This window comes from Perca fluviatilis, chromosome 12, assembly GCF_010015445.1.
Source record: "Perca fluviatilis chromosome 12, GENO_Pfluv_1.0, whole genome shotgun sequence".
Taxonomy (NCBI): domain Eukaryota; kingdom Metazoa; phylum Chordata; class Actinopteri; order Perciformes; family Percidae; genus Perca; species Perca fluviatilis.
This window is the reverse complement of record NC_053123.1, coordinates 15,494,456-15,511,456: the sequence shown is the minus strand read 5'-3', so window position 1 is coordinate 15,511,456 and position 17,001 is coordinate 15,494,456. Positions and strand designations below refer to the sequence as shown.

Here is a 17,001-nt window from a genome sequence, read left to right as displayed (position 1 = left end):
AAATATGAGACTCCAGATATATCTACAAGGAATTATAAAATGCAAAGGAGATGCCAGAAATAAAGGCAGCACAATCAAACCACTGTCTGAGGAGGCTCACAGGGAGTTCATTTGGCTGCTCAGTTAAGTAACATCTGTAAAATGAAGTTCCCTTAAGAGAAGTTATGGCCCTTCACAAGGCTGGAGTGGAGCAACAAATGTGTCTTTGTATTTTAATTTAAGGGCTGGAGACATCAGAGATTCCAACAAGTAGAGATGTAGATTCAGCAGAGCAAGCAGTGATCCTATGAATCTTGAGAACTACAATGCCCTCTAATGTATGTAACGTGTATTACCCAGACTGGTTTAGATTAGACTGCTTTATTATAATCACAACATTCTCAAATCTTTTCAGCTTAATTCCAAAAACTTTATCAAGCAAGACTAAATGAGCCTTTCCTCCGGGGCTTCACATCTGGAACCACACATTAGTGGCCAGCATTTATTTGTACCTCTGGTTACAAGATTCAAACCACCATCCAGGTTAGGACTGATGATTTCAACATGAAGTCAGCCTGTCAACAGCTGCATGTTTATTTACACCAAAGATGTTAATATTTCAAAAACATTTGCTCTGGTGGCCAGGTTGGATCAGTGGGTAGAGCAGGCACACATACTTTGCAGTTTATTCCTTGATGCAGAGGTCCAGGGTTCGAATCTGACCTGTGACAATTTCCTGCATGTCTTCCCCCTTTCTCACCTAGCTGTCCTGTCAATTAAAGGCAGAAAAGCTCTAAAAAATTAAAACATTTGCTCTGCATTGTGTAGTGCAACATAGCTGAAATATTAATTGCATAGCAGGTCCACCCAAATTGAAGGTAATATATAATGCAAGAGGCTGAGTATCAAACTATATTTATTGCATACAGAATAAGGACAACAAATGTACAAATCAACAAAAAAAAAAAGGGGTACCGCTAATGTCACCCTGCAAATCTAATACATGTTTTGTTTTTTTAAATGAAGGTGGACATTATTTAAAGCAAAATTTCTACCAACACACAATAGTCAAACAAACTAAGCATCTGTTTGGATAGAGTTTGGACAAACATTCAAATTGGCAACACAGCATTGACTCCATATTAGTTTATACATTGACTGAAATATATAATCTTAGATGAAACACTAAATTTCTGGATTGGTAAAAGTGAATTATTTTAGTCCTGAAAAGGTGGAAATAAATCAATGTACACATCGGGAGAACTGGTGTCCTGCTGTGTGACAACAAAGACCACTGTTACAGTCAGTAACCCTTTACATCTACATATTATATATTAACCAAACCTTTATTAAAGAACACTTCATTTAGCTTTTTGGTGCAGAAACATTACTGTACTTATTTACCATTGAGTCGAGGAGTGAGAGTATTGAGGTAAACCATCCATATGGATCTTTCTCAGCACAAGCATTTTTTTTCCTTGGGCATGGACATTATTTTGAATGCTCCTTAGAAAAAGAACACTAAAAAGGTTTATTACATGAGAAATAACTCAATGTCTTTCCCCATCTACAGAAAGAAACCACAGGCTCCCATCCAGCAGTTTTCCTCCATAGCAATGCTATCAAGTACATGAATTTAAAACAGTTGAGCCCACCCTGAAATTTTGATGCTGGAACAATCTGGAAAACTTATTTAAAAAAAAAAAAAAAAAAAGAAAATTTTGGCATGTAGTTCAGCTTATGTTTTAAGAGACATGCATGAGGTCATTTCAACATCAAAAGAAAGCAGTGGGTTTTTTCATTACAAGCCATATCTGATCTGAGACATGTCCCTGCCTTGGACAATTTCAAATCATCCATTTATGTGAATAAAACACTTTTAAAAAAAATTACCCTGCATCTCAAAGTTAAGATTTTGGCACTAACAAAAAACCTCCTGCTTTCTTTTACATTGTGAACAGCCTGACCAAGCACAGTGGGAATTTTTTTTTTTGAAAACAAACATGAAAATAATGATGTGGACGTTCTTCCAAGAGTCCACATCCGACTTAAGAACAGACTCCTCCCGTCTGTTGTTGAAATACATCAATTGTGTCCTCATCCTCCATCTCGAGCTGTAATAACCAAAACAAAAGAAATTATTCTAGAGCAAACGTGTATTGATCCTCAGAAGTAGAGTTGGGTATCGAACCCTCAGTACTTTTTGGAACCGACAGAAATGGGTCTTGCAACGAGCATTAAAATGTGCCATAAACTGCATTAAAGGTCTAGTTAGATTAGCAAGTTTGTGTTATTATTCTCTGCTCTATATTTAAATTTTTTTTTTTTTTTAGACAAATACATTTGGCTAACTTCTTTGATGGCCGCTTGTATTTTTTTTTTTTTTTACCTTTGTCTACTGTTGAATTGGGGGTGGGGGGGACATTAAAATTTGCCCAGATACCGCAGATAACTGATAAAGTGGGTTGTGGTTATTTTTTCCAAATTTACCATTGTACAAAATCTGTTAGAATATTGCTTTCTTTGTGCAACTAAAACGCTTGATCAATTTCAAATGATTACCGCAAACGCACCAAGAAGTGAGGCCGTTTTAACAGTGGCAAATTGTCCTTCATCGTCACAAATCTAACATTTAGACATTGCAAAGATAAATACTGCGCATATTAAAAATCAAGGCTGGAGGATTCATTCTTAACTCCCAGGGGTCGTATCCATTCAGTGATTGTGCAAGTTAAGAAGGAATAACAAAATGATACTATACTATAATGTCACGTTACAGTTCAACTCTCCACAGTTTAACAAAAGTAACAGCATACACACTAGACAAAATTGGACAGTGTATAACGGCCAATGACATGCCACTTGTGCATTTACCCATCTGTGCTTCGAAATAAAAATTCTAATAAAAAACAACCTGTGAACTGTAAAAAAATAAATAAAATAATGATCATTTCCATGACTAGACTACTTGAGTTTTAGTAATAGCTTGTTACATTTTTTTTTTTTTTGTATAGTCCCGTTTTCACCAACCTGTGCAGGTGTATCCGTTTCATTAATTGGCTGTCCATCAAACCTAAACCTTATCTGACGAATTGACAATCCCTGTAACAGAAATAGCACATTAGTTAGATGATGCCTACAGTAAGTTAACAAAACAGTATACAGATGTTTTATTAATTTGTTCTAGTGTTATTGTCTAGTATATTTAGTAATGAAGTCAGAAGTCTATTGTTACCACAAAGTTTATGTTTTAGTCTTTAAGAATGAACTTACCTGTCTTTCGCAGTATGCCTTCATTAGTTTACTGAGCGGAGTATGCCTTTTGATTTTGAACTGTACAACTGACCCATCCTGACCAGCTACCTTGAGGTTAATGTGGTCGTTCTCAGTCTTCACTCCCTCCTGCAACGAAAACACTCATCAGCAACAACAACCTACCTGCGTTATGGTGACGTTATTCTTATCTGCGACTAAAGCATTATTAAAGATGGACTGTTGCAAGTACATGGTGGCACAAGTTAATTCAATTGTAGGTTGTAAAAATAAGGTGGCCAAAGATGTGAGGACACACACCACAGACTGTAAAAATTAGGACACAGCTTGTGCAGGATATAGACTGCTCCATGAAAGACCTGCTCCCACAGTGGAGATGCGAGTAAATGCTCCTTTTCTACTGACAGGAATGATATCGACTCCTACATGCTGCTGATCTTTTGTTTTCCCCGACATTCAAAGTGCGACTACTGAATCCCACTGGCCCCATTGCACGCACATAACGTTACACAGCTAAGACGAAAAACGAACCAGATGGTAATGTATTGGTTAATGTAATGCTAAAAAAAAAAAAAATGTCTTCCTTGAAGATAGCACCGTGTCTTCTTCCTGTTTAACATCTGACAAGATAAGCTTGGTCCTAGGGGAAGGCTTCACCATCCAAACACCGCACTCACTCCTTTCGGTTCTCCCCTTCGTTAGCATAGCATGCTAACGTTAGTCCATGTTCAAATTGGCGCAGAAAGCCACGAATGGAAAACAAATCATTCATTTCACTGGCAACCTCTGATGCCGACGTTGACAAACATTTAACAGTAAGCCAATGAGTAGCTTGCGGTAGCCGGTGTTGATATGGTGGGACACCGCAAACACAAAAATGTGCGCCTATAGCTACAAGATCCGCAAATTAGTCAACCTTTGTTTTCTCCGTCGAACCCGCTCAAATGCGGCATCTGTAGCCTGGAAGCAGAGCTAGCTTAGCTAGCTGAATGTGCTAACGTTAACTTGCAACTGGCATAATGAACAGCTAACCTGGACGAGTTGTCCCTTCGAAGAAACCGGTTACTGACCTTTGGCTTTTCTTCAGACATTGTGGTACTTTCCCGAAGATTGATTAATAAGGCAGAGATGGACTAGTGTTAACGGAGAAGCAGGTTATCAGTTCCTCCGGCTCTTTCGTTTGTGCAGGAGCGCGCACTGAAATTTAAAATGTGATTCGACCAAAAGGGTCACGTTCTCCACTTTTCCTCGGGGCCGCGGATACGTGAGCGCGCACGCTAATTTGCGCATTCCCGCGAGATAGGTAAAACAAAGGGCCCCTCTGCAAAGCCAGCCCTTTAGTTCAGGCCAGGGGCTATCAGACCAAAGCACTGAACTAAAGATCCAAATAGTTAACTGATTAAACTCCATTTCAGCGTAAGTCAGAAACCCAACTTACCAACCAGAAATATCATGGTAATCATTTTTTCTTATAGTTTTAGAAAGCAGATCTATCTAAAATAGGTGTCACAAACCAGGCCACACGGCCATGACAAAAGAGGGAAATGAACACAATGCAATTTAACAAATGTTTTATTAGTTTAAATCATAATGTAAAAATAAACTTTAACAGTGGGATGTGTGATCAGTGAGTTCATTAGTGTAAGTGGGTGCATGAGTGAAAGAATGTATATTTGCAGTGTTGTATGGTGCAGCAAAACAAACCTAACAGCAACCAAGGCCAGGATGGTGCATCAGAGAGGAGAGGGTACAACTGAACCCAAGCGGCTTTTAAAAGTTCACTAGCCCACAGAGCCCAGGTGCTGCCAGTTTAACTAATGAGCCCAGGAGCTTCCACTCTACTGACCCTCTACCCATGTCCACCTGCAGTACCAACAAGGAAAGCAGCCACACAAACAAAGTAACAGGCAGACATGGCAGAGAGGGTCGTCACATAGGGTCAACATTCCACGTATTGAATAAAAATGGTCTCAGATAATAAACATTTCTTATTAATAGGTTAATAAATCAACTCTCAAAAATAGTCATATCAAATATTTTTTTAGAATTTAGCATTGTTACAACTATAGTCCCTGAGTTGTTTACATAGACTTGGTTCAAATGATAATTTATAGTCTCTTACAACATACATACATTTCATACATACATACAATTCTGGATGATGATTCACGGTGTGATCTCACAGGTTTGTAGTCTTTACAAGACGGTATGTATTAGTCCTATCTGTTTTTCCACAATCATTAAAGGGCAAATTGTTCTCAGGAATGACAATATGCTTGCTACAGATAAAAGAATGTCATATTTTAGGATGTGTGAATAGGGAAGATAATATTTCCACAAGTGGGGCATGTGTATTTCCTTAACAAAGTGGCACACAGATGACATTGATTTCCACATAGGATTTGCGGTTCCATAATTTCTCTCAGAACTGATTAGTTTCTTTTGACCACTCTTATTTTGTGGATTAGTAAAATGGGGAATTTGTGAACATTCTTATTCATTTAATTTTGTGTAATGGTCACCATTTGTTTCTAACAAAAGCTGCACAATAATCAAATCCCTCACATGTAGTTCAAGAACACACATTTCTTTTATCCAAGAAAGTTCTGAAACAAATTCTGATTCTGATATTTATTCACAAATAAAATCGCAAAACAGTGTCAAATGAATTACATGTTATCAAATTACTTTTTATATAAAAATAAATGTTGTACTTTAGACATGAATGACGATCAGTAAAATAGTGGTTAATCTGGTATAATAGCTGTGTATAAAATATGAATCATTAGGTGAAGAGACAATGTTTGAAATATACTGCACACTCAAAATGATTTTGATTATATGGCAAACACTGAAATCAGATCAGATAATCACAGTTTCTCATATGCTATGTATCTCTATGTTACTGGCATCAATATAATCCTTTAAAGGGATTTTTTTAAAGGAATCATCGCTGAGATTCTTCTCAGTGATCATCCATACGGGCGTATGGATTATCCTTTGCCATACCTGAAAAGAACAATAGAGAACAAATCATTTAACCCATTGTATGGCTACAAGCATATCACTGGATTAGGAATATAATATCCAATATCTAGAAGTGTTTCAGTGGTTGCATACAATTTAAAATGGTGGGTTAAAACTGAATAACATGTTTCTAAAATCCTTGTCTTTCAAAAATGATTGAAGTTAAAAATGTTGGAATCTAGTGTATCAGGTATGCAGTGTCATTTTAGTACAGAAGATGGCGCTACTGGATCAAATGTGTTGTTTTAGAGCTTCTTTCTCTTGGTTTATGAATGCCTTCTTTATGTTGTTCCCTTGTTTCATCTGCACAGATTTTATCTTATCTCTCCCATACCTCATTATGCATTCATTTTGCAACTGTTTTATCACTGCATGTAAACAAAGCTTTGTGAAAACAAGCATTATCGATATTCCAAATTTACATTTATTAACCCACTCAAACCACTCAAAATAGAAATTAGCCTCACCATATTTCTGCCTGATTTCATCATGTCTCAGCTGCATTTCTGTTCTCCTGTACGGGAAGAAACATAGACAAATTGTTGGACAACAGAGAACACTGGACGCACTCACGCTTACAGTGTTCCAAATCTCACTGAAGGATCAACACTAGGACTTTTGTATTATGCTGATGGTATATAACACATTTTCTTAAAATACATTAAGCACCATTTTTAAAAAGGCAAGAAAGTTTTGCCTCTTTTAGCATATTAACTTATTTATCAACATGCTGATGTCAGCAATATGTGGTGTAGAAGAGACTCCCTCTTATGTTAGTTGATGGTTATCGTTATAATGATAGTAACAGAAGCTAATAGTTTTTTTATTTTTCTATCTGAAAATATTAAATACATTTTTTTCAGATCCCCTCCTTAACAGCCATTTACTTTGCTTTCTGACGGCTCTTTCTGGCCCGGGTTTGTCGCTCCACCTTTGCATCTTCTTTCTTGTTCCTAGAATATAAGAATGTGTAAAATAAATATAGAAAACCACATTGCAATATAAATGACAATAGTGAGATAGAAGTCTGATGTGCTTTGCTTTTATCCTAATACAGAAAGTAAATATAAACAGTATCAGTCTCCTCCTCATCCAAAAGCCATTATCAAATAAATATGTTTTTATAAGAGGCCATGTCAGTCTGTCTTAATAGAAAGATCAAAGTTATTTTCATAGCTAAGCTGCATTTACAAATTCTGGCAGGCTTTTGGAGACGGCGGTATCAGCCTGGCGGCGCAGAAAAACAAGCCATTGTGTTCCCTGTCCTCCTCCTTCCACATTAAACCAGATTTCACAGCCAACACTTCATGTGACTTAATGCTTACCCAATTCTTTCACACTTGCAGCAGCAAAAGCAGCAAACAAGAATGGTGATGATGATGATGCCACCCAGCACTGACATAGTGATGATCAAAATCTGGAAGTTTACTGGAAACAGAGAGAAGGGAAACACTGGAAATTACTCACTGATGAGCCATGTATCACATTATAAAGCCTATTAAATAGACACCACTGCCCCTTTTAGACTTTAGTTAGTTGGTGGTTGGGTTGGTCTAGTAAATCAAGACATTTAGCCAGTTAGAAGTTGCTTAATGGTTATTCTGTGGAGAAAAAGCACCATAATGAGTAATTCAGTCGTTATTCAGTCAAGTAATTGACTAGACAGTCACATCTTATCACTATTAGTAAACTAAGATTTATCTGAAGAAAGTCCTCTACTAGGGCTGACCATTGTTTCTATTGATTGATTATTCGTTTGACTTTTAAAATGTCAGAAAATAGTTATAAATGCCCATCACAAATTCCTAAAGCACACTTTGCTATCAAGTCAGAAAGATAAAAAAAAAAATAGCAAACCATCACAATCGAGAAGCTGTAACTTGAGAATGTTTGGCAAAAAGACTCAAACAACAAATTGATTGTGAAAATAGTGGCCATTACATTTTTGCAGGATATAGCCTACCCAGAGTTGGCATCAATGGTTATCTGAGGCCTGGTTTAGTCACTCTTACCCCAACACAACCCCCATCGTGCGTCATTCAATGGACAGATGCTGCTGGGGGGCAAGATGTTCCTCACTGGGTAGTCCACGCATTGTTTGGTTGGCATGCACCACAAACACTGCAACAAAAACAGCAACAAATATTGTGCTTAGTCGTGGCTGGGTTGGTTCAGTGGGTAGAGCAGGCGAACATATATTTAGAGGTTTATGCCTCGACGCAGAGGTCCAGGGTTTGACTCCGACCTGTGACAATTTCCTGCATGTCTTCCCCCTTTCTCTCTCCTTTCTCACTTGTCCTGTCCATTAAAGACGGAAAGCCCCAAAAAAATAAATAAAACTGTGCTTAGTATTGTATCTTTGGTATTTAGGCTACATCATTAACAATACTGAAGACAGTTATTTGTATTTGGCTGGAGATTAAGAGACTTACTGTCACATTCTGCAGGCATTCAGCACAACTGGTGTTGGATCTCAAGGCACAAGGAGCTGAAAAAGGGATACATTACAGTGTTATATATATATAGTAGCTTGTAGGGCATACTGACCCTCCTTTGCTGTGTAGGTTCAAGCTGTTGTTTAAATGTACAAGAATAGAAATGCAATAAAATCTCACTGGAGGTTTAATTTTCTGCCCACAGTGACAAATCATCAACAGTGTTAACAGTGATTCACACATTCAGACTCACTTTGCAAAAGGAAAACTAGGGTTAAGTTTCCTTATGAGCCATTACCATGAATTGACATGATTATCCGCTCTTATGATCAGTGAAAATCCATTTTTTGCTGTCATGTGACCACCTCCTGACCTAACTCTTGCAAAACAAAGCACAACAGCTAGAGCTGAAAGGGAGAAAAAAAACACACACACTTACTCGTAGCCGGAGAAGTAGTCGGTGTCTGCGCCCCTGCGGATATAATAACACCGTAGAAAATCAAGGCAAAAACAAAGGCTGAAGATCTGAACTGTCCGGACATTGTGAGACGAGTGAAAGCCATCGACTGCATGGAAACAGAAGTAACGACCAAAACTACCGTTTCTGAGGAGTCAAACTGGAGGGTGGACCTCATAAAGAGCTGACGTCATGAACTCCTGACGCTGGTGTCATAAAACAGCTGCAGAGTGAAAAATCTTTACCGACAATAATAATGATGCCAGAACATGTTCACAGAGTAGCCTATATGTCCGTTTCTTCCTGTTGTATTTTACTAGCAATAATAAAACCGTCCAAAGAAACAATAAAGTCTGTTCTACTTTCCAACAAGGCATCCTTTTTCAATAGCCTAATTTATGCTGTAACTATTGACTTAAATTATTATTATTATTATTATTATTATTATTATTATTATTATTATTATTATTTAATATCCGTTTAAGCCATTAAAGCAATTAATAACAACACCGTTTGGATTGCCATGTTGTGAAAAAATCTCTCGTATCCTCCTTCAGCATGACACATTGCTTTGTCTTTTTGGTTTCAGCTGCAGAGCATCTGCACTACAATTTATTTATAAACAACTTATTAATATTCACTACAAACATTTACGGACCTAATGATTTAAAAGCCCTTATTAGTGGCTTCATACCATGTGTTATTTTAGATCGCTTTTGCTGACAGCAATTTGAAATAGAGAAACCTGACCTTTTTTGTGACAGCAGAATCGATTGGAAAGCTACCCTTTATAAATGAAATAGTTAAATAAATAAATAAACTTTATAGAAGGTGCCTGTTCATAAAATGTAGGTAGGCCTACCTGGTAGTTTTTCTTCCTTGCTTTACAACTTTGCTCCACATAAATCCAAATTATTTTAGTTTATGATAAAAAACTCAGTTGGTAGGCGCTCATATATAGAGGTTTACTCCTCGACGCAGCAGGCCGGGTTCGACTCCGACCTGCGGCCCTTTGCTGCATGTTATTCCCCCCTCTCTCTCCCCTTTCACGTCTTCAGCTGTCCTGTCAAATAAAGGCCTAAAATGCCCAACAAATAATCTTAAAAAAAAAGATAGCAAATTGACTAGAAAAGAGCCACAATATTCAATTTCCAGCCCTTTTCATGCGCTTTCTACATGTTCATAAGCCATGTAGAATCCTAAAGGAAATATACCAACTTTAACACAGTATTTATTATAATTTACTGTAACCACATACCAGTTCAGTTCTCCACAGACTGATCTACCAGTACAGTTTATAATATTTATAATATACGCCATATTATCAACACTGGCCCCTGCTCATCTGCTGTGTTTTTATTTACTCTGATTAGAACCTCTGCTTAAGTCTAATGCCTCAGAGTTGTAATTCTGAGTCAGTGATATCCAAAACTTCTGACAGCTACGATACCTTCCTCTTGGCAAAAGGAGCTACAGAACAACTGACTGCTGGTAACATGCAAGCAACACCATTACTGGCAGCTACAGTTACATAAAATCCAATTTCAACACTAATGGAATCATTTCAGCCAATGCAATGTTTGTATAATAATAATAATAATAATAATAATAATAATAATAACAATACATGGACATCACCAAGGTAAAATAAAGGGAGGTTTTCCTGTTCCTCCCATTCTGCCAACAGTACATAAATGCAGCACGATGATGGGCAGAGCTAGGGTGGAGATAACATGAGGTCATCAAACTATTTGTACTAATAAGAATGCTAATGATACAATTCTGAAGTGTGTATGAATTTATCTTTTGAGCTGCTGTAACAAAGGAATTTCCCCAGTGTGGGATTAATAAAGTATCTTATCTTATATTGTCCAACCCTAACAGGTGAAAGCACAGACTGTACAAGCCAATACAGTTCTGAGCAGAGGTCTATATGAGTTCATGTCATTGTTCATTTATACACTTTTTGTTCTCCATTTTATACACAAAACTGCATTGAGATCCACAGAGTTGGCAGACACATGTACTGTTCTTACCATGTTGTCCTCTGAAAGACATGGCAATTAGACAGTAATAACAAACACAAAATAGCTTTTTCAAATACAATAATTTATTAAAGCATCTTTAAATTCTAATATAAAACATTTTCTGAATTTTCTTCTTCAAAAAAAATCAGAAATCTCAGAAATACAGTCATCGTCAATGGCAAGTTCAGTCTCTGGTGTGGCCGCCGGCAGCTGACCAGATCGCCTAAGTGAGTATACGATTGGAGAGCGATGGAAGACAGTGATGCAATGTGAGGTAAATACTAAGCTCATTATGTTTGGATCATACATTTTTCATGAACTATACTGTAAGTCAACTGGCATACTGTAGGCATCCTTCGTGTTCATTTACATTGAAAGAGAGAAAATATGTAACATTAATAAAAGGAATTGAGCACGTTGGGTGTCGACTCGAGGGCAACACACTTAGGTTATTTTATGTTGACAAAAGCTCAGAAACAGGGCACAAAACGGCAAAAAATAATTGCAAGTTATGTTATGTCCCTGAATGCACACAAAAACAGAAAAACAAAAGTACTAGGGCAACTGCATCAATACATTTCCAGCACGCTGTTCACCTCGCTCAGTCTGCCTATTCTCACAATCAATTGATACTTCCATAAATAAATACCCCACGCTTACATGGCTTTTGACATCACTGAAAAAACAGTTACACAATCTTTAGACACAGCCATACTGAACAAGCGATCAGTTTCAGCTACATACCCTCAAGTCAATACACAAAATACACTTGTTCTAGGAGAGAAGCACAAACAGTTTGACTGACTTAATAATCCTGCCTTTTGAGAAAATCCTTAACTGCAGTGGTTATAGACGTTGCATCTCCACTGATGCAGTGGTTATTCATGTTGAATTTTCTGTTTTTTTAAAGATAGGGATGTGCTTTTGTAGCACATTACCAGTGGAAGCCATAACTACAAAGATACTCGACACCCCAAGATATACATCCCATTCCTGAAAGGCTGCATCAGCACTGAATCTTTTAGTCCAGAACAGCTAAAATAAAAAACTTAAATAAGGCAAGATGAGGGAGATAATCTCCCTGGGACAGTTATATTACACATTCACCTGAGGGAATCTCCATTCAGGAGAACATTCATTACAATGGGGCGAAATATCTGTAGAAAAAACACTTGAATAAAAGGTGACATCTCAGTCAGTTTACCACTGCAACACATTCTTTTATCTAGTTTGGATGTTTTTAGAAAATTTACACTCAGGGTCCTAATTCAGATGTTGAATGCATGTCTATAATGAAATGTGAGACATAGGGGTTTGGTTATCTTGGATATTTAAAAAAACAAAATCCACAAAGTCACATACATTTCAAGCAAGATGTGAGAAATGACCAGTGTAACTTATAAGAGTGAGTATCATGTTTGGAGACTGCATGGAGGGGAGCAACAGTCAGCACAACTGTAAAGCTTAAAATGGTGCAGATGCTTGAATGTTTCCACTTTTGCCATTTTTTTGTGTCTGTATAGAAATGAATCTTTCTGGATGGAATTTGTCTGTTTTGCTACGTAGCCAGTCATAAGCTCTGAAACACAATCTCTGTCAAGGTGATTTTGCTCCTTTTGCCATCTCTTCATCTTCTCCCCATGCTTACAGTACATTTTGAGTCCTGTATGTCAATCACCTGATCCAGTTGGTTCCATAACTGGACACAGACTTCACACTGCAGCGCTTCTTCACAATCATGTTTATGTAGGCTTTCATGATCTTTGTGATCTCTCCAACCTGCCAATGTACAGATGAAACACATTCAGCAGAGAAGAGAAGCAAATTCTGGAATCATGTCTTCTCTTACAAACACATGCAATCTAATATATATGGAAAGGATTACATACTTGTGGTGTTTCAAACAGCATTTCTCTCTCATCCACAGTGATCTTGTAGGTGCAGGGCTGTGGAGCACCAAAGAAAATAATGTGCTCATATTGGAAGGTCTCCAGAGGCTTGGGCTCTCCTCTCTTGTAGACAGACACATTTTCAGCGCTCACACTCAACCAGAGATCATGAGGGAAACCTCCTTCTTTGCACTAGAAAGACCCAAACACAGGAAGTTATAAACATCATCCAATGTGTGCAGTGGGCTGGCCCACGAGGGACGTACTGATGTGATCTGCTGAATTAGTATCAAGGCCGATACCGACCTTATTGAGCGGAATGTGTATCAATCAAAGACGCATAAACTTACCTCGACGTCAAACAGCGTGGATCCATATCCAGGCCACTCCTTGATGATGGTCATGTATTTGAGCATAGCCTGGTGCTGGTCCAGACCAGTGAGGCGGGACCACTTCTCCCCGATGCTCGCCCTGGTGGCAGACGTCTCCTCCTTTATCCACATCTCCAACATCTGCTCCTCCTCCATGCGCTGCTTCTTCATTGAGCCCGTCTTCAACCCCCGCCGCAGGGTCCCGTCCAGGAAGCTAGTCCTCCGACGCTCCAGAGTTTGGCCTGACCCCGAGGCGCCACCCACCTTGGTGAACTGGAGGATGCGATTGCGTAGGCGGCCCACGGGATAGACGTTTTCCAGGCTCCAGGTGACTCTTGCTTTGTCTCCAAACAGAAACTGCAGGCGTAGAGCAGCCAGGTGCTGCAGGGTCTCCTCTCGGGCAGGAAAGTGGCCCCGGGTCAAACTCTCATGGGCCTGAAGCAACAGCAAAATAGTTCCCATTCACCATTAGCACCAACTTGTGATTGTAAAGACTCTCAATAAGTATAACAGGATGAGTAAAACACACCTGCTCAAACATGAACGCAAACTCCACTCCTTCTTTAGGCATGCTCTCCACATCCAGGAAGCAGTAGAGTTTAAAATAGAGTTTCCATTGGCCTTCATCCTCAGCTTCCTCACTGCCAGCAAGTCTGGTGGGAAAGACACAAACCTGTTACTTACATATCTATATTTTGGTCCTTTCTTGACATTAGGTATCCTAAGTAACAGGACCCTGAATTTATAATAATATTATTACATACAGTGCATACGGAAAGTATTCACAGCGCTTAACTTTTTCAACATTTTGTTAGGTTATAGCCTTATTCCAAAATGGATTACATTTATATTTTTCCTCAAAATTCTACAAATAATACCCCATAATGATAACAAAGTTTGTTTGAGATTTTTGCAAATTTATTAGAAATAAAATAATAAGTATTATAAGTATTCACAGCCTTTGCGATCAAGCTCAAAATTGAGCTCAGGTGCATTCTGTTTCCACTGATCATCCTTGAGATGTTTCTACATCTTAGACCATGAGAAACAAAAATCTCTGGTCTGATGAGACAAAGATTGAACTTTTTGGCGTGAATGCCAAGCGTTATGTTTGGAGAACACCAGGCACCGCTCATCACCTGGCCAATACCATCCCTACAGTAAAGCATGGTGGCGGCAGCATCATGCTGTGGGGATGTTTTTTAGTGGCAGGAACTGGGAGACTAGTCAGGACTGAGGGAAAGATGAATGCAGCAATGTACAGAGACATCCTGGAAGAAAACCTGCTCCAGAGCGCTCTTGACCTCAGACTGGGGCGACTGTTCATCTTTCAACAGGACAACGACCCTAAGCACACAGCCTAGATATCGAAGGAGTGGCTTCAGGACAACTCTGTAAATGTCCTAGAGTGGTCGAGCCGGAGCCCAGACTTGAATCCCATTCAACATCTCTGGAGGGATCTGAAAATGGCTGTGCACCGACGCTCCCCATCCAACCTGATGGAGCTCGAGACATTCTGTAAAGAGGAATGGGCGAAACTGGCCAAAGATAGGTGTGCCAAGCTTATGGCTTCATATTCCAAAAGACTTGAGGCTGTAATTGCTGCCAAAGGTGCCACAACAAAGTATTGATTAAAGGCTGTGAATACTTATGTACATATTATATTTTCGTTCTTTATTTCTAATAAATTTGCAAACATTTAAAAAAAAACTTTTTTCATGTTGTCATTATGGGGTATTATGTGTAGAATTTTGACGAAAAAAAGTAATTTAATCCATTTTGGAATAAGGCTGTAACATAATGAAATGTGGAAAAAGTGAAGCGCTGTGAATACTTTCCGTATGCACTGTATAACACGTGATCACGTGTAACATACCTTTCAAATTTAGCCAACACATCAGCCACAAGAACCCTGCTTTCCACAGCTCTGTCAATAGTGTTGTTGTGTTCAAATAGTGCAAACATGTTCCTGCTGTCCTCCATAGCCAGACCTCGGATTAGCTTCTCCACCACCTGGACAAAGCAAGCCAAGATAACAACGTAGTGTGCATCAGTACAGCTCCTTCGCTTGCCTTGTTAGAAAACTAAAATATCTGTATCAGAGTTTGTGTAAACTAATCACAGATATCTTGCAAGTGGAACATTTAAAAACAGCCTGGGTAGCAATGACTAGAGCTTGCTTACCTCTCCAGCGGTGGTGTGTGAGTTAATGGAGATTTTGCAGGAGCCTCCTCCATGGCAGTACACTGTGGTGGTCATTTCCTGTCTGGTAAGCAGTGCCACGATTTCCTCTTGAGAGGGAACAAACTCTCTGTTCTTGGTCTTCTTCAGAGACTCACCGATGAAATGGGCAAACATTTCAATTTCTGTACCAGGGAACAGCTCCTTAATCCTGAAAACACGCAAAGATGCAAAGACAGTGAACTAACAGTGTCAACTCGTCATCATCTGTGACCATGGATTGTTATGAATTATTGCGCGTGTCCAGAAATACACTGCACCTTTTGAGGTGAAACTTGAGGTAGCGTAGGATGCCTCGGCTGGGCAGGAAGGTGCAGCACATACAGGTCAGGAGATGCCAGTGGGCGCGATTGGCAGGACTGTTTGGGTGCGGGACATGATTGGTTTGTTTGATCAGCTGACAGTAAACCTCATCTCTTAACGGCCTCAAGTCTTGACAGGTCTGAAGGATTCCCTGGATGATTGGGACAGGGTCTGACACGGCCTCCATCTCCTGCAGTGAGTTGAAAATCTTCACCGCCTCATCCTGCAGGCTGGTATAACCCTTTTCCTTTTGCACTGGGACAGAAGGACAGAGAGAGGATTTAAATTCCAGCCAAACCATGACAATTATTTTTAACTACAACTATTTTAACTAGTTTCTGTTTTTGTAATTATATCAGATCGCTTGACATTTTTCTAAATTCTTCTAACACTGATAGAGTTGCCAGTGTCTGGGAGGCTATTAATTTAAAGTTGCAGCCTTCTTCTATGCATACAATGCTGTGGAAGTGGATCACACTGAAAAGTTCCTTATTTAATTATTTCTTTTGTAAAAATGAAATAAAAAATGCCTGTAGTTTTTTTCCTCTAGCTAGTGAGCTTTTAATGTTGTAAAATTGATATTACAATAGGAGAAAAATAAGAATGACATAAACAAAAGAATGCATGCATTCAGATACATGTTACTACAACAACAACAGATCTGAGTACTTGTATTGTACTGTACACCTAACCATGCAAACAGAACATTTTGCACATTTTGTCAGGATCAACAGAAGTCAATAGCTTGCAAACAGTAGCTGCAGCCACAACACTCACAGTGGACGCTGACATCTCCATAGGGCAGAGGTAGAAGAGGGGAGTGCAAAGGATGCTGGGTATATCTCAGGATGGGGTTCCTCCAGTATGTCTGCTCCACAGCCTCCACGTTCAAACTGCTCTCCTGGACAGACAGAAAACTGGTTCAGCGATTTAAAGTGAAGTGATCACGAATTATCAACAAAGTAGTGCATTCTAAAATAAGCGGAAACTTGTATTTAA

The 17,001-nt window shown here is 38.9% G+C and overlaps 3 protein-coding genes across 3 annotated transcripts in view; all 3 read right to left on the bottom strand.

Annotated features, from left to right (window-relative positions):
- Positions 1-1,260: 1,260 nt before the first annotated feature.
- On the bottom strand, positions 1,261-4,473 carry sumo3b (small ubiquitin like modifier 3b). The gene is made up of 4 exons (XM_039818913.1): positions 4,323-4,473; positions 3,253-3,381; positions 3,010-3,081; positions 1,261-2,093 (listed from the first exon to the last, which is right to left on the bottom strand). Exons 1-4 carry the CDS (start codon positions 4,341-4,343, stop codon positions 2,028-2,030), a joined length of 288 nt encoding a protein of 95 aa, XP_039674847.1. The 5' UTR covers positions 4,344-4,473; the 3' UTR covers positions 1,261-2,027.
- A 1,395-nt stretch (positions 4,474-5,868) lies between these two features.
- Positions 5,869-9,340, bottom strand: pttg1ipb (PTTG1 interacting protein b). The gene is made up of 7 exons (XM_039817087.1): positions 9,154-9,340; positions 8,712-8,767; positions 8,292-8,400; positions 7,605-7,707; positions 7,167-7,232; positions 6,747-6,793; positions 5,869-6,261 (listed from the first exon to the last, which is right to left on the bottom strand). Exons 1-7 carry the CDS (start codon positions 9,284-9,286, stop codon positions 6,218-6,220), a joined length of 558 nt encoding a protein of 185 aa, XP_039673021.1. The 5' UTR covers positions 9,287-9,340; the 3' UTR covers positions 5,869-6,217.
- Positions 9,341-11,259: 1,919 nt separating this feature from the next.
- Positions 11,260-17,001, bottom strand: part of myo10l3 (myosin X, like 3) — a 56,744-nt gene continuing 51,002 nt past the window's right edge. Inside the window, exons 34-41 of the mRNA XM_039817732.1 lie at positions 16,780-16,903; positions 15,960-16,257; positions 15,643-15,850; positions 15,335-15,471; positions 13,988-14,111; positions 13,438-13,893; positions 13,088-13,279; positions 11,260-12,977 (exon numbers count right to left, since the gene is read on the bottom strand). Of these exons, the coding sequence (XP_039673666.1) occupies positions 12,873-12,977; positions 13,088-13,279; positions 13,438-13,893; positions 13,988-14,111; positions 15,335-15,471; positions 15,643-15,850; positions 15,960-16,257; positions 16,780-16,903 (1,644 nt within the window). The 3' untranslated portion in view covers positions 11,260-12,872. The remainder of the gene's footprint in view (positions 12,978-13,087; positions 13,280-13,437; positions 13,894-13,987; positions 14,112-15,334; positions 15,472-15,642; positions 15,851-15,959; positions 16,258-16,779; positions 16,904-17,001) is intronic.

What these genes read in the sequence shown, in the direction of transcription:
- sumo3b (XM_039818913.1), bottom strand. Translation starts at nt 4,343, where the DNA reads ATGTCTGAAGAAAAGCCAAAG. An exon ending in TGTCTGAAGAAAAGCCAAAG is followed by an intron (nt 3,382 to 4,322) that starts GTCAGTAACCGG and finishes TTTTCGTTGCAG; the next exon opens with GAGGGAGTGAAGACTGAGAA. An exon ending in AGGCATACTGCGAAAGACAG is followed by an intron (nt 3,082 to 3,252) that starts GTAAGTTCATTC and finishes TTTCTGTTACAG; the next exon opens with GGATTGTCAATTCGTCAGAT.
- pttg1ipb (XM_039817087.1), bottom strand. Translation starts at nt 9,286, where the DNA reads ATGCAGTCGATGGCTTTCACTCGTCTCACAATGTCCGGACAGTTCAGA. An exon ending in GACTACTTCTCCGGCTACGA is followed by an intron (nt 8,768 to 9,153) that starts GTAAGTGTGTGT and finishes TCCCTTTTTCAG; the next exon opens with CTCCTTGTGCCTTGAGATCC. An exon ending in ACGATGGGGGTTGTGTTGGG is followed by an intron (nt 7,708 to 8,291) that starts GTAAGAGTGACT and finishes CTCTGTTTCCAG; the next exon opens with TAAACTTCCAGATTTTGATC.